The 27,986-nt window shown below is 41.6% G+C and overlaps 2 protein-coding genes across 5 annotated transcripts; one reads left to right on the top strand and one right to left on the bottom strand.

The window, feature by feature from the left end:
* The first annotated feature begins 1,754 nt into the window (after positions 1-1,754).
* LOC125010243 (zinc finger protein 350-like) lies at positions 1,755-6,448 on the top strand. The gene is made up of 2 exons (XM_047588670.1): positions 1,755-2,252; positions 3,663-6,448. Exons 1-2 carry the CDS (start codon positions 1,982-1,984, stop codon positions 4,574-4,576), a joined length of 1,185 nt encoding a protein of 394 aa, XP_047444626.1. The 5' UTR covers positions 1,755-1,981; the 3' UTR covers positions 4,577-6,448.
* On the bottom strand, positions 6,400-27,978 carry nectin4b (nectin cell adhesion molecule 4b). 4 transcript variants are annotated; one of them, XM_047588666.1, is made up of 11 exons: positions 27,571-27,978; positions 22,605-22,805; positions 21,963-22,130; positions 17,875-18,153; positions 13,913-14,030; positions 11,233-11,384; positions 10,911-11,076; positions 10,695-10,770; positions 10,323-10,382; positions 9,399-9,599; positions 6,400-7,510 (listed from the first exon to the last, which is right to left on the bottom strand). In XM_047588666.1, exons 1-11 carry the CDS (start codon positions 27,620-27,622, stop codon positions 7,226-7,228), a joined length of 1,758 nt encoding a protein of 585 aa, XP_047444622.1. In that variant the 5' UTR covers positions 27,623-27,978; the 3' UTR covers positions 6,400-7,225. The 4 variants fall into 4 exon arrangements, with proteins under 4 accessions (XP_047444622.1, XP_047444623.1, XP_047444621.1 ...); XM_047588667.1 differs by having other exon boundaries at positions 6,400-7,474; positions 10,911-11,094; XM_047588665.1 differs by having other exon boundaries at positions 10,911-11,094.
* Between the last annotated feature and the right edge of the window lie 8 nt (positions 27,979-27,986).

Below are 27,986 nucleotides of genomic sequence, written 5' to 3' on the forward strand. Positions count from 1 at the left end.
TATTATTTTTAGTAAGGTTAATGGCATAACCCCAGTTTATTGCACTCCTGTGGAAATACAGCATCATCTAGTGGAGAATATCAGGCAGTGCTGCTGATTCTGCTAAAACACATCTGTTATTGGTTTGAGTAAACATGTCACGCCTCAGTTTGGTTTAGATGACATTGTGTGATAACTTTGTAAGCAAAGTTCACTATTTATTTACAGCATGGCCAAGTTTGAATAAGTGTTTTGAATTGGGTTATAGTCTGAAAACACTCCTTCTGCATGTCAGAATACTATCAGAAAATCAAACAGAATCTGAGTGTTAAGCATCACATGTCAAATATCAGCAAAACTGGGTGAGGTCAAGACACATTTTATGTTTTATGAATTTCTTTTAGCCATCAGTGCTTGAATGATATATTGATTCATAAGTCACAATCATCCAGTCATATAAGAATTTTTACGATTCAAATACAAAGCATGTCTGTATTTCAATCATTATGTTATTTTGTGATTAGTCTTTTGATTACTGTAACGAAAAGCAATTTCCCCCTGGGATCAATAAAGTCATTCTGATTAATAAATTATTTCAACAATAAATAACAGGAAATTATATTAAAGAAAAATAACCATCACAGGTAGATTATCAACGATCCACACAAACAAGGTCACTATGCTATTATACGTGACAAAGACATAATTATACACACTACGCACAATAATTATGGAGGTTGTAAATCACTATTAAAATTTTTATGTTCACCAAATTCATTTACTATAATTAAAGCTACATTCAATCACTAATAATAATAATTAAAATAATAATAATAATACATTTTATTTGTTGCCACCTTGCAAAACATTCAAGGTCAACACACATAAAAAAGCAATACATAAAACATGAAATGAGAAAAGAGGGAAAGGGATGAATGTTCTAAAACTTTTGGTGGACAGTCGGGCAGGTGGCACAATAAGCTGGGTGGCCGATGAGGATCTGAGAGTATGGGAAGATGTTTGTAATTGTTCAGACAGATATGATGGAGGTTTGTTGTGAAGGGGCTTGATGATAAGTAGCAAGGTCTTAATATTAAAAACTGGGGTGATGTGGTCCATGGAGGGAGTTTGTGTGACGGTACAAGCTGCTTTGGACGAGCTGAAGTTTATAGAGACATTCGCTGGGTAGACCAAAAAGAACAGTGTGCAGTATTCGAAGCTGCAACAGTCCTTCAAAAACAAAACACAACACATATTCACATTTTCACACAACTACGAATTTATATCAAGTGTGTAAGATAGTAAGAGCTTCATTTACTGAAATACATCCTGAAAGAAACCAGCCACTGCAGATGCTCACTCTTTTCCCTAGTGCCATAAGGACTTTAAAGTGTCACTGCAACACTGTACCTTGCACTTTACTGACACAGCTGCAACATGGTACAGTATAGTTTGTATTTTATTTCTTTATTCATATTCAATTTTATTTTATTGTTTTTTTATCTTTTATTTTATCTTGTGTTACATAATGTATATATAATTTAATATAAAATGCATTTTCTATATGTAAATATAGCCTAATCTAGTGGATAATATAAAACAATAAATCTCCTTTTAATAAAATAACCATATTTATTATTATGATTTATCATCTACATCTCTATCTTTATCTTATCATATAAATAAAGTATGTTGTTAACTACTTTATAGCGTGTTATAAACAAAACCATGCGTAAAGTACAATAAACACATCGTCACTTTATGAATCTCGAGTTTTACTGATAACTTTTGGCCTGTCCGAGTGTCCGTACACCCCCGTCATGTGACCACTACCATTTCCGGGTACTATTGTGTTACACTTCCGTGTTTTTCACCTCTCTCAAACGGCTACTACTGTGATGTAAACTTCAACGGTGAGACCCGTCCCCGCGTTCAAAGTCCGCTCAACGTCCTGCCACGTCGCCACTGACAACGGAGGACCCGACCCGACCAGGGGGGCAACATGGCCAGCGCCGTGGCTTTCCAGAGCAAGCTAACCTCGATCATGGAGATGCTAACCCAGGCTGCCGTGCTGGAAATCAGCAAACTGTGGGAGGACGGCTTCGCCCTCGTCCAGATCGAGCTCCGCCGCAGAGAGGGCGAAATAGAGGCGCTGAACAGAAAGTTGATGTCGATGGAAAGCGAGCGGTCGGCGGTTCTGTCTCAGAATAATAAATCCTCATGTTTTACCAGGAGAGAGCAGCAGAATAAGCTGCTGCCGCCCGCAGGTGATGGTAAGAACAACCCCTGGAGACACAATAGATCACCTGAGTAACATTGTGTATTTATTGTACACACAACACTGTACTCATCAGTTTGTTTACAACACGCTGTAAAGTAGTTAAGAACATACTTTAAAGTTTTAAGAAAAAAGTGTAAAAAACAAACAAACAAACAATAATAATAATAGTTAGATCGATGACAGATGGATAGACATTTTGTTTAACCCTTGAATTGAAGCCATTATAATTTATTATCCATTTAAATTGCACTGTCTGCCTTTAGTCAACAGGAGGCGTTAAATCAGGGGTGTCAAACTCATTTTAGTTTAACAGCCCAATTTGATCTCAGGCAGGTCAGGCTAGTAAGGTAACAGCCTAATAACCTATAAAACTACATTTTTTTTAGTGTGAAGAAGAACAAGTGAATTAAGAGAATGTCTACATTTAATAAATTGTAATAAGAAAAAAAAAAAAAAATGTGAGCAATTTGGGCTCATTGCTGTCTGCTGTTTAGTCCCGGGACTCAGTTCACTTCTCTGACTGAAACAGTGGACATATTAGGGGTAGCGGCTGTTTTCATAAGACCAGACTAGACTCTTTGTTGGTCCGCTTTTGGTTCACGGTCCGTATGTTTGACACCTGTGCATTTATTTATTGTACACAAATCACCTTACTCATCAGTTTGTTTATAACACGCTGTAATAATAACATAACACTGTGCTTATTAATGCACAGTATTTATCCTGTGAATTGATGTCATTCTAATTAAGTGTCCATTTAAATTACAGGAGATGTTAAATATTTTAACTAATACATTAAACTGTAGATTCAATAAGTGAACGTGCTGATGTGTTGATTAATCTGATTGTTTTTTGATTCATTGCTTTTTTTGCTTAGTGTTTTCTTTGTAAAATACTCAGAAATATTCAGTCCGTTGCATGTGTCATAGAAAATTCTTAAAACCTATAATGAAACAAATACATTAAAGTGTAGAAATGGCATGTTTTTATTTATGTTTCTGCTTTTTTTTTAAAAAAAAGACTAAATTTATCATTCGACTGTAAAAAATAATATTAATCTGTTAATTAATTTATTGCTGTCACTTAATTTAACATGTTTTATCGGCATGTAATGCATAATAGTTCAGTAGTGAGTTTATTAATAGCAACTTTATCTCATCTAATCACCCACGAGTAGAGAGCTACAGAGTAGAAATTATAATTATAATTATATATAATTATAATAGACATAAAATGCTCTTATAGAATCAACCGTTTTATCTTGTGTTTATTAAAACATCTATAATAGTCTTTAAATCTTATTATAAATGTAAAAATCGTTCCCTGTTATTTAGGTGTAAGACATTACTTCTTGCATTGTTAGCAAAGTAGCAAAATCTACCCTCTTTTTTTTGTATTCCAGGGCCTACAGTAGATTCAGTCCAGATGCTGGTACCCGATCAGAGCGTCCGAGACAAGACGGACGCCTCGTCCAATCACCGGTCTCCGCCGCCCGCTCCCACAGAAGACAAACAGAACGAGCAGCTCAAGCCCGACCACTGTGAGGGCGAGGACGTAGAAGACGAGGACCTGATAGTAAAGCTGGAAGACGACGACGACGTGCAGATCGTGGAGCAGAGAGTCGACCCGGATCCCGACGGGGCAGCTCGTCACGAGATGGACGTGAGCCACCAGCCGGCCGAGGTCGTGGAAGAACAAGAGGCCCAGCAGTGGTTGTCCGTTTCCGTGGGAGACGCAGACGCTGCACACGACTCCGACTGCTTCTTCGAACCAAAGCAGCTGTCGCAGAATCTGGACTCTGGAGAGATACTGCTCATTCAAAACGCCTTGGACATTTTTGACAATTCAGCGGAGGCGCCGTATTCTGACAGGTTTCTGAGGGACGAAGGGACGGGGCAAGGTGCATCGAGTAAATCAAAAACTCCTTCGACTTTCGGCCACTCGCAGCCAAGTCAACCCACTGAAGCATTAACTCACGCAGAGAGAGGAATGTCCGTTAGGTTCCTGTCGGAGAAGAACCAGCAGCAGCAGACTAAGAACATATCAGCTTTTAACCCAGACAGCAGGTTCTTCCTCCTGAACGACCCGGAGCTGCACAAAACTATAGCGAGCCGGCGCATCAAGGAGAAATGGTACATCTGCCCGTTCTGCGGCAAAAGCTTCGATCGCATCAGCCACCTAGAGATTCACCAGCGAATTCACACGGGGGAGAAGCCGTACACATGCGACACGTGCGGCAAGTGTTTTTCTCAGAGGAGCAACCTCCGCACCCATCAACGAACTCACAAAGAGGCGGTCGCCCAGAACGCAGTTTAATCCCCGACCAACTCTGTGCCCCGTAGCATTTATGTCTAGATGAATTAACAAATTCTTTTTTTTTTTGTATTTTGATATTACTGGAAAAAAACATGTAGCTAACTGATTTTACCGTGCACTCTCGTTTTAATTACCTGTAACGTTGACGTAGCTTGGCTTCGAAGAGCTGAGACTGCGACTTTTTTAAAAGAGCTAAGAGGTTTATAAAACATTTAGGGACGTGAAGCCCGTAGAAAAGTATGTTTTGTTTTTTTTTTCAGGTTACACATAAGGACACGTGTTTTAACATTTGACATTTGAAAAGACTGGAAAGTCACCCGATCCATTTATACCATTTCAGTTTTTGTATCCATAATTAATTTCAACTCAGAAGTCATTTTCATTTACCAAATAGAAAGAGGACGACTTTTTACCTATAGCACAATTATTTAAAGCAAAGCACTTGACGTTGTCGCACCCAAATGACTCAGATTGTGTTTCTGTTGTACTGTGTGCGCAACAAAAAAAATATAACTTTGGTTACATTTCAGTAATGTAAACTGTGAGACGGCTGCGGTAGCACTTGTTTTCTGGTGGTAACTTTGCACCAGCGCTTCTCACGTGGCTCAGTAAATTTCAAACATGAATAATCTTTAGCAACATCCACCCAAAGTTCTTTACAAACATTTCACATCTCCGCCTCCATCTGAACCCGGTTTACTTCTGTACGTCCATGCTGAGAGGAAGAGCAGAATCTTAAAGGAATATTTTGGCAGTTTGGGAAATGTTGCTTCTTGCACGGTTAGATGAGAACATGGATACTGAAACTCTCATTTAGACTCAACATAACTTCCTGAGACCCTGCGTCCTCATACGGGGCTTATTCTGCTTCATTTAAACCCGTTGTCCTCATTAGTGGACGCTTTACTCTGCCATCTAGTGGTAGCAAAGGGACAATACACTACTAGTAGGTGTAAAGACATGATAGCGAATTCATTCTACAGACGATCACAGGACAAGAAACTTATTATTTATTCTTAGTAACGTTTAGTAACAAATTTCATCAATAGCAACGAGCTACAAGGTTGCTAATTAGCAAGTGCTCGTTTGAGGACGTTGGGACTTCATTGTTTTGTCTTTGCTCAGTCGTGTTCAGGTATTTATATAAACAGTATATATTTTTCCACACATTGGGTGACTTTATTACAATATAAATAATGAAATAATCCCAGCGTCCACATATGAGGTCATTGTTTGTTTGTTTTTTTCAAAAACTACTACTTCCTGTTCAAACATGATGCTTAGTTTTTATACGTCTTAGGTCGTGCTAATCCCAAATACCTTTCAGAAATTAAAAACGCAGGCTAAATAAAATAAAAGCTCGGGTCTCAGGAGGTCTATTTAAAGCTTGTTAGTTAAGTGTTAGAATGACAGGCTGGTTAAATGAAGTGTTTCTTGGCCACAAAGTTAAACAAGAATTTAAACAAACAATTATCCAAAATTTAAATCCCAAATAAAAACTCTTTCTTTTGTTTTTAAAACAAATTTATCCAAAGCTAGCTGCTTTTTTTTTTAGCTTCATAATTATCATTCAGATACAACAGTGGTTGAGTTTCTCATCTAACTCTTGACCAGAAATCAAATCATCCCATTTCCCCAAAAACCACCAAACTATTCCTTTTAATACAGAGGTTATCTGAACATTTCACTCAGCCATAAAGTGAAATCACGGTTTTGAGTTTTTCCGGTTGTTACAGCGATAACGTGTTCGTGAGAAGAGTAAACCATTGTTTATCCTATGAGCTTCAGAGTCCCAGGTTACAATAAAGAACAACGACTGTTTCTAACTTTTCACATGCTTTACTTGTTTTGAATAAACAATTTTAACATTTACATGTCACTTCTTCAGTTTCTTTGAAAAAAACGAAACAAAACAAAACAAAAAAAGACATCGCCCCACAGCGCTTTATACAGAAGCTATTTACAGTTTCTTTCACTCTTGAAGGTTGATGTAGACGTGATGTAAACCTGGTCATGGAACCACATTCGCTGCTTCTTACTCCATGAACGTCGACGGGTTAAATAACTTTGTCTGCGTCCGAGAGCCTTTTTTGACCTTTTGGTAGCAACACAATAATAAACATACAGCAGCTCTATTATTATCTCTCTCTATATATATATACTTATACACAAATATTCTCAAGCTGCACACTTTGCACCTTGACTTGTAGTTTTGTCCATGTCTCCTCCCTGAATGTTTTTTTTTTTATTCGTTGTAAACGACTGAGAGGGACGTTGTGTGTCGAGAGTGTGTAACCGGTTGTAATTCACCAGCGGAACCAAAGGTCTTTGCGTCTTTATAATGAAAGGCGAAACCTTCTTTCATCTGAATCTTCATTTGTGGCTCTGTGGTGATCTCTCAAAGCACCTGCATCCTCTCTTTACTCTTGGCAAGATGGCAAAAAAAAAAAAAAAAAAAAAAAACGTCCTCAAAAATAAAAATAAAAAATAGAAGTTGTCCAGTTATTAGATTATTATAAAAGGGTCAAAATCTTACAAATAGGAGGCAAGACATTGTCGTCACTTGAGCGGCGCCTGAGGACGGTTACCTACTCAACGTGTTCGAAACAAACTGATGACATAAGACCTGAGGTCCCCGAAGGCTGAGGTCTAGATCACATGCCCCCGGGGGCTCAGGAGGATGGCGTTGGAGTGCGGCCTGGGCCTGAGGACCCCGTTACTGTAGTAAAAGTGATTGTTGAGCGCTTCGGAGATCTGGTAGGAGCCGCTGTCCTCGTCGCCCTGCTGTTCGTCCACCACGGACTGATCCGGGGCCCAGTCCACTTCGCACGGGGGGTCCAACTCCCTGGGGTGGCCCAGGTCCGGTTCTCGGGGTCCGGTGCCGTCCTCCTGCTGGGCCTTCAGGGGAACCAGAGATGAAGGAAGACCTGAGTCCTGGTAGAAACAGCATAAAGACCCAATTTCACCTTTGATAGTGACTAAAAAAAAACAGCTTCAATGAGAAAAATCAAAATAAGGAAGACGGAAGTTGTACATCGGTTCATCTTTTCTCATAATTTTGAAGGAAGCGTCAAGGTTTTGCACGCGGGCGTTTTCTAGCTGACGGGTTGTGATTTGGTTCATGGGGCTTCTCTCAGCGCACGTTTCCTTCTCATCGTTCTGGTCCAGGTTGATCTGAGTTTCGTCCCGTCTAAAAAATGCTGCCCCAGAACTGGTCTGGCGTTCATTTATTTATTTTTGGTCTAATCTAATCTAGGTCTAATCTGGCGTTTTGTTGTTGTTGAGCTTAGTGAATGGGTTGTACCTTGTGGTGAACCCTCTGTATATTTGCTTTCTCCTCTAAGTATATTATGACTAACGTGTCCACCTCCCAGACAGGAGGCATTCTTCACATAGGTAGATGTTGGGTTTTTTATTTTATTTTTTATTATTGTTGCTCATTTCTAATGTCCCTGCAATCTCTCTGATGGATTTGTTGTTTTTTTTCAAGTGTTATGAGAGCTCATTTGACCACACAATGGGTTTCACAGACGTATTTCACACCTCATGAAACGGGTGATGACAGTTTATCCAATTGGTCATACATTTTTGAACATCTGAAGCTATTTATTTATGATGATTGTAGTTTCTACACATTCCCTGTTGTTTGGATGTGCATACCTTCGAATGAAAGATGAGAGTCTGCATTTTAAGTACATATTTGTTAACTTGCCCCAATCAGCCGTAACATTATGACAGGAGAAGTAAATAACACTGATCATCTTGTGACGATTCAATGTGTTCTGCTGGGAAACTTTTGGACCTGGTATTCATTCATGTGGATGTTACTTAGACACGTGGCACCCACAGCAGGATACACACACACACACACACACACACACAAATGGTTTAGGTACAACTACAAAAAAAAAAGCATGAAAAACAGCACAAGGTGTTGACCTGGCCTTCAAATTCACCAGATCCCAAACTGATCATGTGATCAGGCCCATGTTCATTCTCCAATGAATCACAACTGGCAACAACTGAAGTTGCAACAACTGACAGGTGGTCATAATGTTAAGCCTGATCGGTGCATGCATTTACATGCCCCTAAAACATCAATAAAAACGAAACGCTTTGGAGCAGGGGTGTCCAATCTGGCCCGTGGGATGAATTTTAAAAAATTACACTGAAGATATCAGCTGAAAATGTTTGATAAAATAAGAAACTGCACTTGCACCTTGTACTTCTTAAGAAATTCATGGTTGTTCATTACATGTAGCTGTACTTTTTTTGCACTAAAGCAAAGGGAAACATTTGGAGTTGTCGTTATTTACCAGGTAATAAGCTATTGTGTTACTGGTCCGACCCCCTTGAGATCAAACTGGGCTGTGAGTGGCCCCTGGAATAAAATGAGTTTGCTTTAGAGGAAGTGGTTCTGCCCACTGTGACGCGTTAGACGTCCAAAAAACATGGAAGAAGAAGAAGAAGAAGAAGAAGAAGAAGAAGTTTGGAGACACATCTGAACAATATTAGAAAGGTGGTCATAATGTTATGGCTGATCGGGGTAATTGCGTTTCGATAAATAACTTCAACTATAGGAAAATAAACTTTCATTTCATACTTTCACTTAAGCCATTTTATTTCACTATTAAAAATTAAAAACCATAAAGACTTCGCCTATTTCTAATCCAGCTTGCTTTTGTTCCTAGTCCTTTTTATCCATCTCCGTGACAGTCAGCGACAAATCAAACCGAGCCCGTGAAAACACCCCGAGGACGCGCAACAAAACGCGAGGCTGAGCTCGCTCCGGCCCCGTAATCCCTCAGAGGGTGACACATACCAGCGACATGTTGCTGCTCTTCACGAACGACTCCACGCGCTTCCTGCGCTCCTCCTGCTCCCCTTCCAGCTCGGCCCTCCTCAGGCTCTCCCTGCCTTCGGTCCAGACGACGGGACGCCCCAGCTCGTCCACCTCCACGCCCGTGTGGGGCCCCCACATCCCGCCCAGGGTGGAGTGGCTGCCCTTGTAGATGGGTCGCCCCTGCAGGCAGGAAGGCGGCCGGTCAGGGTCAGGGCTTCTCTGAACGACAGTCGCCTGATCTCATGCCTGATCTACCGCCTCGTGGAATGTGGCGTGAAGTCATTTCGCTTTGTAATAATACACCAATACAAATACGCCAATCAGGCATAACATTATGACCACGTTCCTAATATTGCGTAGGTCTCCCTGAACAGTTGTGACTCATCGGAGAATGGACAGGGACCTACCGAGAGTTTCCTGTGGTGTCTGTACTGGAAACAGAGTGTTATTAGTAGGGGGAGGCTTTAAGTCCTATAGGTTTGGGTGGGGTTTGGGGGGGGGGGGCTCTGTGGATCATCCCACAGATACTTGATCAGTTTCGGATCCAGTGAATTTGGAGTTTTTCATGTTTTTTTTGTTTTTGTTTTTTGAGTTGTTCCAAAAGTGTTTTTGTGTGTGTGTGTGTGTGTGTATGAGGCTGTTGCCATCAAGGCGTGTCATTGCTATGAGGTGGGGGTGTCTGGTCTGGTCTAGGTGGGGGTATACACGTCTAAGAAACACCCACGTGAATGAACGCCAGGTCCAAGTCATTCAATCGTCATAAGATGTGCCAGTGTTATTCACCACTGTCCGTGGTTATAATGTTATGCTTGATCTGTGTATAGGCTTATTAGAGTCTGAGCACCCTTCAGACTTCTGAAGAAAAAACAAAAAACACAAAACAAAACAAAACAAGAGACTCACCAGAGACGCGAGGCTGTTTTTCATTCGGCTGTCTACTCTGAGCAGGGCGTAATCCTCGCCCTGAAAAGGACGGAGAAAGTAAAAGAAAAATAATTGAAGATGAGCACAAAACATAAAGGAGAGGAAAAAAAAACAGAACACCCAGAGCGAGCTATCAATAATGCGTCTCCGTGTGTGTGTGTGTGTGTGTGTGTGTGTGCGGCGTGTTATTTGTCTGATGCCATCGTCGGCCCCGCAGCCTATAATCAACGGCCTCTCGCCGGCGGCTCCGCCTGACCAGGCCGGGCGTGTCGACGTCTCTCGGTCTCACTTGTTATTGTTCTCAGGAGGAGTGTGGATGTGTGTTCGTGTCTGTTTTGTTTGGGTTTGTACCTGCACCCTCAGGTCTGTGCTGGCTGAGTTTAATCTTCTGAAGGAGGCCTGTCTGGAAAGGCTGTTAATTTCTTCCCTGGGAAAAAGAAAGAAGAAGAAGAAGAAAAAGAAAAAAAAGAGACGGATTTAGGGAACAATAGCGTGTCTGGAAATTTCCAAAAACTATGTCATGTGTGTTCACACTCCTGCTTAATAGAAACATGTGGCTCAGCTCACGTTTTTTCTGAGAGCTCCATCTCCAGCCTTTTGTTCTTGTGTTGGTGGTAGCGGGTGACCAGCACGACGACAACGATGAGGAGGAGGACCAAAGCCCCGGCTGAGCCGCAGATAATGATCAGCAGCCGCTTGTCAGCAGGTTCATCTTCTATGCGATGAGATCTATCTGGAATACAAATTAAACCTATATATATATATTTATATATTTGATGAATCCCTCTCATAAAAACACATTTGCACAGAAGCTTGTTGCGTTCAATGTCTTCTTTACGTCACAAGGGGGCAGCAGATTCCTTACAAACCTAACACTCCTTGCACTCACCTCCTATTGTCAAGGGGAACTCTGCCGTTGCTTTCCCCACGTTGTTCTTGACCAAACACTCGTAGACCCCGCTGTCATTCGAGCGGACGGCACGAGAAAAAGTCAGCTTCTCTCCGGCCACGGACACCCCGTCAGGCAGGGCTCCTCCTCTCCTGCACGGGAGTCAAAGGAAAAAGTCTTGTTTTGAAGATGTCACACGCAGGTGAACCACACAGAAACCCGTGACTCATCGGCGTGCATGACTCATGCACATTGGTAGAACAAAATTAAAGAAGTAAATCTGCATTCCACCTTAAGGTGTTCGTGTCCACAGACGCTAAAAACCCGCAAACGAATACGACGAGCTCGGTTTTTTAAGCAACTGGTTCGCATCGAGGAAGTGATCCGGCTTAGGATCAGGTTCACCACAGTGTGCAACCACCAATTTGCATGCACCTGAACCAAAACCTGCTGGGTTTTTGATCTGAATAGAGCAAATAAACACTAGGTCTGGGGGATTTGAGCGAGGCCGGTAATCGAGTCCCTCACTGTGCAGCTCAAGGCAGCCACATAATGGAGAGCCAGTTTCTGATCAGGTCCACTGAGAGGGGTCATGTTGCCCCTGGTTTCACTGCTGCTTTTACCCCCACAACCTGGAGCCGACTCAGGTTTCCCCATCTCCAAAACCCCGCCCATAGCTCCTCTGACCTGCCTTTTATAGTCAAATCACAGGCGGAGATTGCATCTGACACAGAGGAAGATGGCTGAAAATGATACAGATAAGGTGTGTGAGCTGCCTCCAGTAGCCAGAGACAGTTAGACTCACACACACATCGCATGCAGAGTTTATTATCAGCACTACGAGGCAGAGAGATCTGCACAGTTGCACAATTGTACCCTTGATTGAGTTGTGATGATAACTCGAATTCAGTTTCATTCTTGCTCCGAGTTAATTTACAAGATTGATATTACTTTACTTTTCACACCTGGACGTTAATATGAAGCTTGTTAGCTTAGCTTAGCTTAGCTCTGCATAAAGTCTGCAGACAAGGAGGAACAGCTTGTAAAAAAATGGCAAAAAAATAAAAGTTAAGGTCACTAATTAAAACATCTGTGATTGCATTATGTTTTGCACTTGACTAGTTTCTAATTGCACATCTACAGATACACATATCATGGATAAACAGGACAAACGCTTGGAAGCAAGAGCAAATTTGTAAAGAAAAGATCATAGTATCATTAGTTTGCATCAAAATAAATCAGAAGACATTTTTGCTACAATTATCACTCATATACGAGGAATTCGTTCCACAAGCGACATTAATACGCAGACTCTCAAAAGACGAAGTGTTAATAATGCAAACTGTGATTTTATTTTAGCTTCTGAACTTTTTACTTTTGTACCTTTGTGACTCTGGCAAATCTTCTCGATCCTGAAACTAAGCCCTTCTTCTTTTCTCGTGCTGACATTTATTCAGAAATGCTCTGGTGACATTAATAAACACCTAAAGGTAAATTGAGGAAACTGGTTCATGTCAATAAAAGATCATGAGGTAAATAACATCTCAAAATACTTTCAACTTGTGATGGTTTTTAAGGAGAATGTTGTCAACAGAAACTTGAAGTTGCATATTAGTACATCCCAATAGTTAGGACATAGTAAATGTGGGATCTGAGCGTCAAAAGAAAGTCTCCTTCTAGGGCTGCTCTGCTGAAATAGAATTTAGATGTGATGTGCATCAATTCAGAAATACTTCCTTGTCGTATAGAACAAGATTTTCCAGGTATTGTTCTGGGAAACACACCCATGGCCGTCAAGCTGAGTTATACGGAGCCGGAACCAGCAGCTTAACATAAGCTGGAAGTAGGATGGCAAGAATAATACATTAAGTCTAAAAATGGCTAAATAGTAATAAAAAAATAGATTTTTTTGTGGTTTCAGGGAGGTCTGTCTGCAGTTATTTTATCAATAGCCCTGAACAAAACTCCAATATAAGATTTGCTATTAGTTTTAATGCAGAAGAAGCTCTTTTTTTCAACTTTTAACTTAACATGTGAGATTTAAAGACGCTTCATGAACTTTCTCAACTCTCATCTAAAAAACAAAAAAGAATATTCTCACCAACTTTCTAACCGAAACTTAAAAAGCAGACGTGTCTGTGTCTGGATTCACCGAAAGGTCTGTTCAATCCAGAACGAATTTAATATTTAACATTACCTCACGGCTCGAATATCTTTCGCTCAGCACCGCGTAGCATTGTGTCTACAGTCAGGGCTGTAATGGCTGGTGCGGTGTCTCTAATTAAAGCGCAGACCCTGTGTTTTAACAGACATTAGACTGATATTTAAAGCATGGCACTGTGATTAAACGCTTAGGGAGCGTCTCCTGCCCTTCCTCGCCGTCGCTCGCTCCCTCCCCTCGTGTGAAAACGCCTCCCTCCCCTCGGCTTTTCCAAATTTTGCAAGGCAACACCACAGCTTTTATTCCAGCCAGGAGAGAGAGAGAGAGAGAAAAAAAAGAGCAAAAGACGCCCCAGTTTTAGACGGAAGTGCACTTCTTTGTTGCACGTCAGCGGAGGCTTATCTCCGTTTTGAGTCACATTCCTGTGACATGTGTAAAGAGCAGTTAAGTCGTATTATTTAAGGGGCTGAATCAACGTGTAATTGTCAACGGGAGCAGCAGGAAGAGTGATATCCGTACCATGTCCACGTGATGTTCTCAGGTTTGGGGTATCCTCCGACTTCACACACCAGCTCGGCTTTCTCCAGGCCCACATGCCAGTGTCCTGAAGGCGTGGAGATGGTGGCATCTGGGGGGTCTGACACAGAAACGACAGGATAAATATACACACATGTGCTGAAAAAGAAAAGGGACGCATATTTAAGGAAATCTGTTAACACCACAAACACATTAACCTCCTGAGACCCTACGTCCTCATACGGGGACGTTCAGCTTTAGGTTTGTAGCAGCTTCCTTTGCTTCATTTAGACTTTTACCCTCATAACTAGATACTGGTTGGTGTAAAAATATGAGAGCGAATAGTACAAAACCTTGTGAAATTTTACATTTTTCTTTTTTTTTTTATGTGCAAACACACCAAATTCTATCAATAGTAATAAACTATAATGTCACTAATTAGCAAGTACTCATTTGAGGGCACTGGGAATTCATTATTTGTGATTCTGTCTGCACAGCCATGTTCAGTTTTGGGTCACTTTATTATAATACACAGTGAAATAGTCCCTGTGTCCACGTATGAGGACATTTTTCTTTCTTCTTTCTATTTATTTATTTTTTTTAACTACCTTTTTTTTTCTTTAAACTACTTCCTGTTCAAAGATGATGTGTGGTTTTTCTTAGGTCCTACTAATCCTAAATACCTGGGAGAAATTAAAAAAAAACAATGCATACCAAACTAAAGCTCAGGTATAATTAAGTGTTTACTTCATGCTCACGAAATGAAGATTAACCCTTTTCACTTCCAATATTAATCACGATTAAATATCATTCATTTTTTATCTATATTAACACTGCAAACTGAGTATTTTGATGTATCATTATTAAAATGTTCACACGATTGTACTGATTGATACCATATAAATGATGAAGCTGTATGATGCATATTGTTGAGCTATGGTCGTCTTTTTAAAAGCTCAAAAAGTATAAAAGCCACAGCTTAGTTATTTGTATATAAAATGTGTTGACACATGGACAAACTTGTGCATCTTAGAAATCGAATGACTAGCAATGGTTACAAATCAAGCATTTTATTGTCTACTACAACAAAAAAAGATGAACCGTTTGGTTACAAGTCTGCAGACGAAACATTAAGGTATTTTGGAAAGTCTCAAATCTCGGCTGTGAAGTCTGAAGTGAAGCATGCTACCGTGCACCAAATGTAACACGTCAACAGGCCGCTAATTGCATTATCATACAAATGCAATTTAGAAAATGTGTATTAATTACTTAAAAGCATCGTGATTTGGCAGCACTGGTGCACCACACTATTCCAGTGAGACAATTACAGTCACATGGGAACTCTGAGTTACAGGTTTTGCATGTTGCTGGCAGAGTTTGAATACCAGAGCAATCGCCTTATGTAAAAAAAAAAAAAAGCATGGCTTCAGTATCTATTTGATTCACCAACTCATCCTTACCAAAAAGCGAAATCAAAAGTTACGCGCACGTCACATCTCAAGTTCACACCTTTCGCAAGCCGCCTGTGAACCGTCCTCTGTGCAAGACAAAGAGCGATTGTGGAGCGATGACGGAGGTGAACTAGGGCACTAGTCAAGGACAAAGTATTAGTCATGAACGTTCCCACTGTGTGATACGCAATCTGCAAATGTCACCCAGTGTTTACTACCATATCCATTTGTTTTCAGGGACGGACGGCTATTTTTTTGGGGAAAAAAAAACATTACGGTTGAATATTAATGGCAATAATTTTAAAAACTGGCCCCAGATGAGAAGGCTGAAGTTATACTACAAACTAATTAAGGAGGTTTTGAATTCGATGTGTCTCTGTGTGAATGTTTAAACCGCCTCACTAAATGTACTGATCTGTCCAGAAAAGTAAAAAAAACGTGATTTGGCTGCTAAAAAACAGCGAAGTGCGTGAATCTATTTAACAGTAACGACAAAAAAAAAAAAGTTGGCATAAATAGTCGCATACGATGCAGTTTGGTTTTGGAACACAGCAGAATAATATCCAGGTTCGGTGGTTTAAGCCCAAACTACGCGTAGATTATCCGGCACATGAATGTCTAAAAACATCATTGTCCTCGGTATGTTCTCGTCTTTTGACGTGAATCTTTTCTACTTTCTACTTTTCACACCATCGCAGTAAAAACTTGGGTGCGGCCGCTGACACGAACAATAATGCCATTCCGTTTAGGTGTTGCTTCTCAAAGCTCTGGATTTAAATACAACTAAAGAAAATCCCATTCGCAAAAACAAACCTAAGAAAAGAAAAAACAAAAAAAACCAAACCAAAGATTGATCATCATTGTGTTTAATTGCACTTCTCTTCTATTTATATACTATTGACAGTAGAAAGTTGCCCTGGCTACATAAAATGGTCACGGGAAATGAAGATTGTACATTTAGATGAGATGTGGGAGGAAACGGAACGTTTCTTAATTAAAATGTGTCTGAATCAATAAATTCAACTGACAGGTGTGATTTTTCTTTTGTCATATTTTTCAAGATTGACCAGAACTCCTTTACAGCACTGAAGCCAAAACTAATTCAATTATATATAATATGTCATAGAAACTATACTTTCATTGAAGATGCAGAAAACAAGCTGCGTCCCCAGACCTACATGGTTTACTATTTACTATTTACTGTGCAGGGTTTGCATGCGAGTAGCTATGCAAACCCTGCACAGAAACAGTAAATCATCTTGGGCCCCAGTAATATGCAAACACTCTGCTCTATAAAAAGATGTATTCTATGAAAAACAACAGTCATGCAAACTAGAGTTACCACCTCGCTCAACCAGTCTACGGTTTCTGTCCGTGCCTGTCGAGACTCAGACGACAAAACACGTTACAATTTCACCGTAAAGTTGACCTTTTGGATTCAAGATGTCTTCCCATTTGACGTCTCGCGGTCAAAAATCTACAGGTCAGGTGACCTTTAACCACTAAAGTCTAATGAGAACAAGTGACAAATGTAGAAGAAATTCACTCGAGGCGTCTCAGGACAAAAAATATAAAATATAAAAATGACAGAGGTTAAAAAAAAAAGAAAAATAGACAGATTCTTGAGATCTTTTTTTGTTTAATTTCACTTTCTCTTCCTTCTAGTTTTATTGACAGCGTAATTTAAGAGTTTCTGAGCGATGTTGCTTCACACCACATGTTTTCTATCAGCAAAAAAAGGCTAAGTACATATTGATTTATTAAAACAGCACACTGAGACTTAGGTAAATACTTAGTACGTAGTCTGGTATGAGGACGCAGTGTTTCCCATACATTGTTAAAACTATGGCAGCCTGCCAGGGTCTAATTTACTCCGCCATTGTCTCACAGCGAATCAGAACTATTTTTGCACGTTTCAGACTACGTTGTGTTTGAACCCCCCCTTCGCCTCCCTCCCCCAGACCTTTCACACACACCTTGTCGCTCACTCGTTCTGCAATTCAACCCGAAGGAGGAAACGGCGCGTAGCATGTGAAGCTATTTGTGTCGTTCATCCAGAAACCATTAACGTCGACGCCGCTTTTTAAAAGCCAGCATTTGAGCTCTTGACTTTTTAGACCATGGAGATGTAAAATTATTTCAAGAGAGTTGTTCAAAACCCGGAGGAAACGACTCCAGCCTGGCTAAACTTTGTAAAAGCTAGCTAGCAAAGTTAGACTGAAAGTCAACTATACTACATACGTTGCTGCTACCTTATTTAATCTTGCACACATTCAACCATAGAAAGTCATGTCAACAGCTTATGTTTAGTATTCTTGCTAAATTTAATATTCGTGTTATTACGGTAAGTTAAAAACAGACTGATATAAAAGCTCTTTTTTATGTGCAGACATTAAGACACGTGACTTATTATCTATGGTTCCTCTTTTGGCAGCCAGCTGGCAACCAGAAACCATGAATAAAATATTAAATTATGATATTAAAAGCTCCAGAAACACTACCAGCTGTACTCACATTGCACCTCCAGGCGGTGGGAAAGTCTGCGCGGCTGCTCCAGGCCGGGGTGGGACACCAGACAGTCCAGCTTCTTCCCGTTCATGCTGCGCAGCGGGTGGAGGGAGTAGTGGCTGGACACGGAGCCGGCCTCGCTGGTGCGGTCCTGGGACTGACCCGGCAGGTCCGTGTCCCACGCCACCGTGGGGATGGGACGGCCCACGGCCCGGCAGGAGGCGGCCACGCCGAACGGCTGGCCCTCCGTGAGGACCACCGGGTCCAGGATGGAGATGGGTAAAACTACAAAGAAGAAGAAGACGAAGAAGATTTATAAAAGTCTTTTTTTATCTGAGTCTCTTTTTAGCTGCGCCTCCCCCAGTTTCTCTTCCGAATCTCATTCTGAATTGCTGTTTTAAGTTCTCAGCACCTGCTACTTGGAAATCCCTGCAGGAAACTTTGAAGTTAAAGGAACCTTTTTTACATCTACATTTCGTTCCTGTTGTTTTTATCTTCCATGTATTTTATTTTCGTGTTGTTTGAGTTTCTGTTTGCTCTTGATTGTCCCGACTTTCCTAGGCTGCTGCCTTGACCAGGCCTCCCTCAGAAAAGAGGTCTTTATGTCTCAACGGGTTCGACCTGGTTAAATAAAGGCTAATAATACATACCCCCATAAACTTCATTTACATTTCTTGGAAAGGAGTCAAAAACTGAAGAGGTTGCCACAAAATCTGTTCGAGTTTCCAGACCATGACTTTTTAAATCTAACAGATGACTGTGACATAATTTATGATGGTTTATCATCCGTTGCCATGGACATTTCTGGCTTTTAGTAAAACTCTGCCATGATTTTCATCCAGATAAAAGGATAAAAACTAAATATAAGTGTGATTTCATGTTTAAAGAGTCTTGAGACGTTCTGGACCGTCGTTGGCTCTGTGTAAATACGGAGCCACTGCAAAAATGTCTCAAAATCATCTGATGTGACGAAGGTGTCATCAGATCCGTGAAACCAGGATCACGTCGTACGCCTCAGCACTTTAGAGGGACGAGAAAGTCATGCATTTCTAAGTAAATATCTATTGAAGCTCATCGTTGTTGTGCAAGAGCACCATCTTACAAAACAACGCTGTCTAATGTCACCCCTGGTATTTCGGCACGAAATACATTTCTTTCTCATTATCTGTCCACAACTGGTTCGACACGACTGTGATTCACGCCCGAGACACGAAAAGGCTTTTCCGTGGCTGCTTGGATCGTGAACAACTAACTAAACACGTGGTTTGCATTAACAACAAAACATTATTACAGATTAAGGGACAAAGCAAAAGGGTACGGCCTTTGAAAAACTTACTTCGTAAACACAAAAACACGACATGACGGCATGGCAATGTCAGTTTCTATCGGGACAGAAACTCAAATGGAGGAATAGTTCCAGCCAGTGACAGTGAAACGTAAAACCAGAAAAGAAATCTGGACTGACCAAACGAGAAGTTGAGAAGTGCACACAAAGGATCTCCTCCTGGTATAAGTGAGCTTACTCTTCTTTGTGTGGAGGAACTGGAGGAAAACCCCTTTGTTACAGATTATGTGTTGATGTTCCCTTCACTTTTGAGAATACTACTTTATTTATGTAATTCTAACGATCCTCCCACTTCAGTCAGACAAGGTGTAAATTTCCACAGCGTTCAGTACAGACTAAGTGTGATTTTAATTAGAAATAGCTTAGTAATAATTAATACATTTTCTTACAACTTCAATGATTTATTACAAACCTATATGGCCCAGTCTGGGGAGCTGTTAATAATTAGCCTCCTGTGCGGATTGCAACACTCATCATTTTATTTCTGAACGTTTAAATGTGACTTCCGTGTGAGAGTAGTTTGTAGCAGCTTGGTAGCGTCTGTACAATATTCCTGCTGGCTGGTCTGATCTGTGGCGTGTTGAGACACGCAATGACAATGATTAGCAACAAAAACGAGAAAGCCGTTCAGAAACCATGGCATCACCCCAGGATTCAGTTCAGGGAGGATCCCACGGCTGCTGCAGCTACTGCACAGAAATGATTTCACAGCGTGAAAGTGGTAAAAATGACTTGAGCGACTTTCAGTTTGGAGCAGAAATTTAATTTAAGCTGTTTCCGGTTATGACGCACATATTTTGGGAAGTTTCTTCATGCTAATGGTTTAGTAATGGACCTTTATTTCAAGAGGTAGCCGACTGTTGTTAATCCAATCAGCTTTATTTACTAGAAGCACACTTGGAGCAGTGGGCTTTCTCAAACCACGTTCACCCATTTACTTAATTAAATGTTTGGGTTAATTCAGTCGCTCACCGTATTCCCCAGAGTTGGATAAGTGAGAAAAAAAAAAAGCATATTTATAGCTATTCAGGCTTTGTCCTAATCCAGAGGCGCAGCTGTTAGCTTTAGCTTAGCATAGGTGGCTGTAATGTGGTGTACCTGAAAACCAGTCACACTAGTGTGGTGATGGAAGTTGGGGGTTTGTCAGGTGCTGTGTGGTGTCTTTGCGCCTGCTAGCGGTGCTTTGCCGGAATATAGCCCCAAGTCTGCATGTGCCCTAGCTAATCTCTTTGTGTTAATTGCATTGACATTTATACTTGGTGTGAATGTACAGGTCACAAGAAGTAATTAGGAAAATTCTTGAGTTTATTTATCACTTTTAGAAACGACTGGCTAATCTGCAACACTACATTACAGCACCTATGCTAAGCTGAAGCTAACAGCTGCGCCGCCAGATTAGGACAATGCCTTTTTCTCACTTGTCTAACTCTAACTAAACTTTACACCAGTGACCCCAACAGGTGGTTTATACTTTGGTGTTAAGTTGACGCAGAAGCTACAGCGGCAACACAGGCCCCAGAAGAACGTGGAGTTTAATTTTATTTTCTGCAGCTGCTGCTGGAGGAGTTTCAGTTCGGTTTGTGCCCGTGGAGACAAAGCCAGTCTTCTGTTGGGACATCTGTCTGTGTCTGATTTCGGCTCTGTTAAGTAACTAACATGCACATCCCCATGTAAATACGTGATGCATTTCTGGAGAAATGTTGGTCCTCTTAGTAGCAGCGTGTTTCCTCTTTAGTATTTCTGACTACGCCACAATTTTTTAATTGATTGTTTTGGATCAATAAAGGAAGAGGTTCAGAAATACAAACTCGTCTGTCATTGTTGAAAGTCAGGCAGGAAGTAGCAACAAAAGTGAACCCGACTGGTAAAAAAGACAGAGCGGCAACTAGTGTTTTGATGGTTACAGAGTGAGCCAGACTGACGACGCACGAGTACGAATGGGTCACACCGACGCAGCTTAAGGCTACGTGCGCAAGTTACAGCGTCTCTGTCCTGCAGTACTATAAAAAAGCCTTAAGCTGCTTCTCTAGCCACTAGCTCCGTAATTCCACAGCAAGAGCTTTTCAAACAATAAAAAAACACACACAGGAAATAAGTGAGATTATGAGATAAAGGAAGAAATGTTCTTTTCCCACACACCTGGAAATTCCTCACATTCTTGGCAATATGTAAAGTCACTTGATATCGTCTCTAATACATATTTTCATGCGGCGTGTTTGCACTTCGTCCACCTTTATCTGCTACACTTCCTGAGGAGCACTCAAAGGGTTTGATGATTGATATGCAAAGTTCTTCTGTGTAAATTCATGATTAGGGGGCCGATACAAATAAAACCAACTTGACAACTTATCACCGAATCAAATCCTGGCACACATATCTCCTGTTACATAACACCATCTGCAGCAGCTTGATTGGGCACCAGACCAGCTTTCCATTGTTTTGACAGGTGAGTTTTTATCTGATTTCTGCATCGCCAACCAGCATTCACCGAAGAAAAGCAGCTGCTTACGGCACAGGCATCATTTTCAGGTGCTCGGTGACTTTCTGGGGTCATTTCAAATGTGCATGTTTTTGGATATTTCTCATGCAGTTTTGTGGTAAACCTTTGAATTACCCCGTTCTGCTCTTCTTCTTCTACAAACACAACTATGGCTTAAACATCATTACGGCAGCTCTGAGGGGATTATGGAGGTGCGGGAGGGGAAGAAAAAAAAACAACAAAACAAGCGGAAATGAGGATGACTCCTACCCCAGACGGTGAGAGCGATCTGCCTCTCAAAGTTTCCACTGGGGAAGGTGGTGATGTGGCAGGTGTATTTGCCCTCGTCCGACTCCTCCGTGGCGAGGATGAGCAGAGTGGAGTCCTGCGTCGGGTTGCTGCTCTCGAACTTCATCCGGCCGGCGTAACGCCCAAACTCTGACGAAACAAACAAACAAAAAATAAGTCTTTATGAAGCTCAAATAGACAAAAAACATACATATTAGAAATGTATTTTCTCTCTCAAAGGAAAAATAAAATGGTAAGAGTGTTCGCCAACGTCATGGCCGCACCCTGCAGACAAATGATCCTGTTAAAAAACCACAGACTGTGATCTCATTTTAAATCACTCAGTATCTGCTGCCGCAAACTCGCAGACATGCTGTGAATTCGAACTGCAACAAAGGTTACAGGTTCAATCCAGTTTCCTAACTGAACTCAAAACAAGAAACACACATAATCATTTCATCTAATTTGCCGTATTCAAGCACTGCAATAAAAAAACCGACCACTGGTCTGAAATGCTTGGCAGATCGAGACGATTACAAATGCTTCCTCCTGCGCCTTCCAGATAATTGTTTGTTCTCCACAAACCAGTTCGCCTTCCCGAGAACTCCCTCTCGCTGTTTTTACCTGTGTGGCCATCGGTGAAGTGGGCCGTGATGATCTGGTCCTTCCCGCCGCCGGGGAGCTCCTTCTGCCAGGTGACCTGCACCACCTTCTCCCCGTCCTCCAGCTGGTAGAGACAGGGGAGCCTGGTCTGGATCTCCGTGCGGGAGAGGAGGGAGGTGACGGGCTCGAGAGGCTCCAGAAAGCGACTCTGCACCGACGCCACTGACGAGCGGGAGAGAGAAAGGAGAGAGGATTTTCTATCACCGTCGTAATTAACTTGACTTTGAGAATAACCCTCGAGCAGTCAGCTGGTCAGATAAGCAAAACAATCTTGAGGTAAAACTTTCTTGTGTGTTTGTAGCAGTAATCCCTGTAGGTGTGGAGACGTTTCACCAACATGTCAGACATTCAAATGCAAATAGTTTCTACTTTTCTCAGTTTAATTGACAGTAAATTTACGTTTTGCTCTGATAAATCAAAGAATGTGAAGACGTCAACTCTGAGAATCACAGATGACTCTTTCAGGTTTATTCTAACATTTCATGGACTAAAAAAATAAAATAAAAAAAAAAAAATAACATTTTTTTAAGTTAGTTATCGGGCTAAGATTTACACCTACCAGCCAAAACATTAAAACCACTGACTGAGGAGACGTGAAAAACATTGACCATTGGCATTGGCATTCATTTGTGTGGATGGGTTAGGGTTAGGGGTTAGAGACACCTCCACCCCATAGCAATGACACTCCTTGATGGCAGTCACACAGACACACACAACAGCGGTTTAGGAACAACTCAAAGAAAACATGAAAAACAGCACAAGGTGTTGATGTGGCTTCAAAATTCATTAGATCCCAAACTGATCAAGCATCTGTGGGATGATCCACAGAAGAAAAGGTCCCTCCCCTCAACCCAACCACCCCCCGTTACGTCCATTATGTCATAGGAAGGTGGTCATAATGTTATGGCTGGCCAGTGTGTGCACAATGCATCAGGAAGGAGGTACACATTTGTATCTGGACAGACGTAAAGCGACCCTTTCCTTTCGCCATCAGAGGCTGAAGTGAACCTGCTCGTCTGTTGCCGTGCCGACGCAGAGAACGCGTGCAGGCCTCATAAAAGAAAGGAGGGGCCGCTTTAAATACGGGATCCTCGTGTTGGAGGCAGGCGACGCCGCTTAAAAACGCGAACAATGGTGCTTTTATGTGACTTAAGACTTTCTTCAAAGGCAGAAACTGTTTGTGATGCAGCGGCTGAAACAATGCTTCCTGTTTATTTGATGTCAGTGACGCCATTAACATCGTCATTGTTGGTAGAAAACAAACAAGTTATTTACAAGACGGGTTAATTTTTAGGACCATTTAGTGCAGGTGTCACTTTGACATAGTTACATGCTCCAGATACTGTTTAATCACCTGTCTGCATCGTCATGTTTTGGCGCTTGATTGGATCTGTGTCTTCAATCAGTCTCTTGTTTTGTTCTATGACACAATAAACCTCCGCGTTCTGAGATTTGTTTTCTTTGTGAGACGCAAAATATGGATTTGATGAATTAAAGTGAAACTTTTCCTGAATTTTAAACACAAATGCTGAATATTACCCACTTTGCGGCCAGAAGATGGACATTTAACCACAGCCTACTCTTTACTGCAAGTCAGTATTTGTATAAAAACACAATTACATAATAAAGGCAGCCACTGATTACATGGTTTTTCAGGACCCCAAATTGATGGAGACATTACGTAGGGACCCCCGACCTTTTACATGTGTTCTGTATTAAACTCGGCCTAGTGCTGTTTATAAATAGACATTATTATCATTTTGAATTCAATATCAAGCTATTCACACAGTTCAAATATTCATTTTTTTTTATTATTATTTCAAACAAATAACCACTTTTGGCCTCAGTTAGTTAGGTCATCATGGCAGCGAGCTACACTGTTAGCTTCTCTTCCTCTAATATTGCACAATGCCTCTAGGATTGACTGAATAGGCTCTCGGCCAGTTTGCGGGAGCGTGATTGGCTCAGTGGCGATAGGGGCGGGGCCTACTGTGCACAGGAGGCCTAGATTGACAGGTCTAGTGCGGCGCTGTGTGTGGAATGGTGACTTTTGAAGCTCTGCTCCCGTATCACTACCTCCCATTTACCCCTTCACAAAAATATATTGGACTCATGTTAAAGAAATTTAAATTTGTGTGGGGAAAATCGAAAAAAAATATAATAACCAACCAAAGATTTTGCGGCCCCCCTGCAGCACCTCTGCGGACCCCCTACGGGTAGCGGACCCCCTGTTGAATACCCAGGACGTAGACTGGTATCAGGGGAAAAGTGGTTAAAAGGCTCTGGATCCGTGAGTAAGACTCTTATCGCACTCGGTTTAAAGTCTAATCGTGGGACACACAAACAGAAACGGGTGTGAGAGCGTGGCGCATCGACAAACTGGAACAGGAAAAGCCAAATATTTGACCTTTGATCTCTAGCGTGAACGCGGTTACTGATTCACGAGCTCAATCAATGATTGCAGAGAGGCCCAGACGGGACTCCCGCAAATCAGACGCAGTGCAAGGGCACGCCGACAGAAAGGGTGACGCAGAAAAGGAGGTCGAGCGCACGCAGCGGGCGATTAAATAAGCGCAACAAAGGCCTTCAGTGTGGGCGAGCCGTGCGAAAAGGCAGACGGGGGAAAGCGAGACGCGGTGGAGCTAACTTTTGGAGGAAGGGCAAGCGGGAATGGAGACAGAGGTGACAGCAAGAGAGACAAACACCAAACAGACAGAAAAGAGTTAAACACACACACTCTCTCTTTAGACAAACACTCGACGCGTCACAAGGCTGCCGTACAAGCTTTTCCTGTTCGCTGGAGATGACAGGAACTTTGTCACACTGCGGCCCTCAAGGGAAACAAAAAAAAAAAAAAAGAATAATAGTCCAGCGTGCGTTCTATTAATTGAAGCAAACCTTCCAGATTTGCGACAGACTTTGTTCACTCACGGCTCAATCGGTGTGGAAACAAAAGCAGACGCCAGAATTAGTCACAAAAACAGGAAGACGCGAAAGGCCGGGCCGGGACTCCTTGTTCTGAATCACGCTCACTACAAGTTTACAAAAAAACAAACAAAAAAAAAAAAAAAGAAATGCCACCGGGCAACATTCTGTTCTGCTTCGTCTCCCTCCACACCTGCAGGGACCTATGTGCCACAAGAGTGCAAAAGTATGTGGACACCTGAATTAAGCATCCACGCCCCGTGTGTCTCGTTTCAGGCTTTTACACCAGAATTCGGCTGCAGGGGGATTCGTCCCTGATGAGACCCTCCACATCGTCCCGAATGTGTTTCAATGAGCTCAGATCAGAGCAAACTAGTAAAACTAATGGGTTGATACAGGCTGTTAATGCAAGTAGGGGCCGTACCCCTTAAAATATTTACCCCGCTACCCCCTAACGAACCTCTTTCTTTTCTTGGCTTGTGATCCCTTATAAAACTATGTCTACTTGCAACAGCTTGTCAAAGACTGAACGCGATTAAAATATGTCACCAGTTCAACCTGATATGTATTTTTTTTTTCTTTTTGTTCTGCTTCAAGACTTTCAGAGAGCAGAGAAGAGGTGAAATGGTATATTTTGGGCGCTTTTATAACCTTTATTGGACGGACATGAGTAGAACAGGAAGTAATGGAGTAAGAGACTTGGAGCGTGGCACGGAGCAAAAGGGCAAATGATGAAATCAAATCTGCACCTCTGCCATGAGGAGTTAAGGCCCAACATCATCCTTTTATCCTGGCAAGAAAAAAAAGTCAAAGTAAAATCTGTAAAAAAATAAGTCTTACAGGTTTGGGGCCTTATAGATGAAAGCTTAAAAAAAATCAGATCTTCTTCACTCTGGACCTTAAAAAGCTCTATTTGGATCAACACACACACAAAACGCATTATAAATCCTGGGCTACTCACACACATCTGGTCTCCACGTGGAAAAAACACTGAAACCCACAACAGTGCACAGTTAAATTCAGTCAAACTAAACTAAACTCAGTAAGTACACAATGGACTGATCACCACGAGGACTCAAGTCAAACACTAAGCACTTTAAAAAAGATTAGTCTCTTGGTTTTGTAAAAATTTTAGTGGATGGGAGCATCAAATCCTACAAATGTTCGCACAAAAGCCCTCTAATAACCTTACACAAGACGCGGATTATCCTGTTAGGCTGCGTCCCGTTCATGATCAGTGATGCAGGTTTCAAAGCTTTATAAAGAGTCTAAAGATGTCCCCATCAATCAGCGGGCATTGTCTCCTCTGAGCAGACAACACAACAGTAAAATGTTGAATGACCCAAACAGCAGGATGAGCCTAGACGAAGATTTCCAGGTCACTGTCGGGTAAGTGACCGGAGGCCCAGAGAAATGCTTTGAGATGTAGCAGCAGAACAAGAACAAAACACGTCTGTGAAGCAACGACACCTGGACTTTTTTTTTTTTTTTCCCACCACTCATCAAAGTTGCTTCTTCAGTCCGAGTCCACTTGGATTTGTGGCGACACAGTTGCCTTAAATATCAGAAGCGTCCTCAACACAAATCTCTGCGCCAGACTTTTGCATAAGGTGTTTGGACAGGAGAGCTTAAAAAAAAAAGTTTTGGCAGCAATGAGGTTTACACAAAGGGGGGTTAAAAAAAAATAAAAAATAAAAAAAATCTGAGGTTGATCGGTCAAGATTTGGCTGCAGCCAGTTAAATTCAGTTCAATTAAATACCTGCAAACCGTGAAGGCAGACATCTCAAAGTCTTTAGATTAGCCCAGGCTGCAAAGAGGATTTCTTCTACAGCAAGATAATGATCCTGAACGCAACTCAAAAATCCACAATAGAATACCTTCAGAGGCACAAAGCTGGAGTTGTTTGGACAGGATCCTAGAAGCGCCACTTCACAGGCTGGTTTCTGCGTTAAACGCTGCAGCGGACAGTTGTTGTGCAAATGAATGTAACAGAAAACTCACCTATTAGGAAAAGCAGTGCCACAACTTCTGCCCTCAGTCTTGTTGAATCCATCTTTAGTCCAGAAGTTAAAGTTTGTCCAAAACCAGGTGTCTCCTCTCCTCTTAAAACACCACGTCAAGCTTCCATCGTCGGTATTAAGTTCAGACAGCAATGCAGTCAAAAAAAGAAAAAAAAAAGTTCGAAGCAGGTAAAGAAGGTGCAACAGGTGTTTGTTCTTTAACCTTGAATCTTCTCCAGCTCACACGTAATTAATTCAGAGCAAGGAGTCGAGTAATTGGTTAAAAAGCTGCGTTAACTTCCTCTAATGTGGCTGTAAACACGCAGACGGAGACAATTATATCGGAGCTGATTCATCGTAGGAAAACAAAGCGTGCGTCGTTCAAACAGAGACCTCTGCGTCTGTCACGCACACTGA

The sequence above is a fragment of the Mugil cephalus genome, chromosome 7 (assembly GCF_022458985.1).
Source record: "Mugil cephalus isolate CIBA_MC_2020 chromosome 7, CIBA_Mcephalus_1.1, whole genome shotgun sequence".
Lineage (NCBI taxonomy): Eukaryota > Metazoa > Chordata > Actinopteri > Mugiliformes > Mugilidae > Mugil > Mugil cephalus.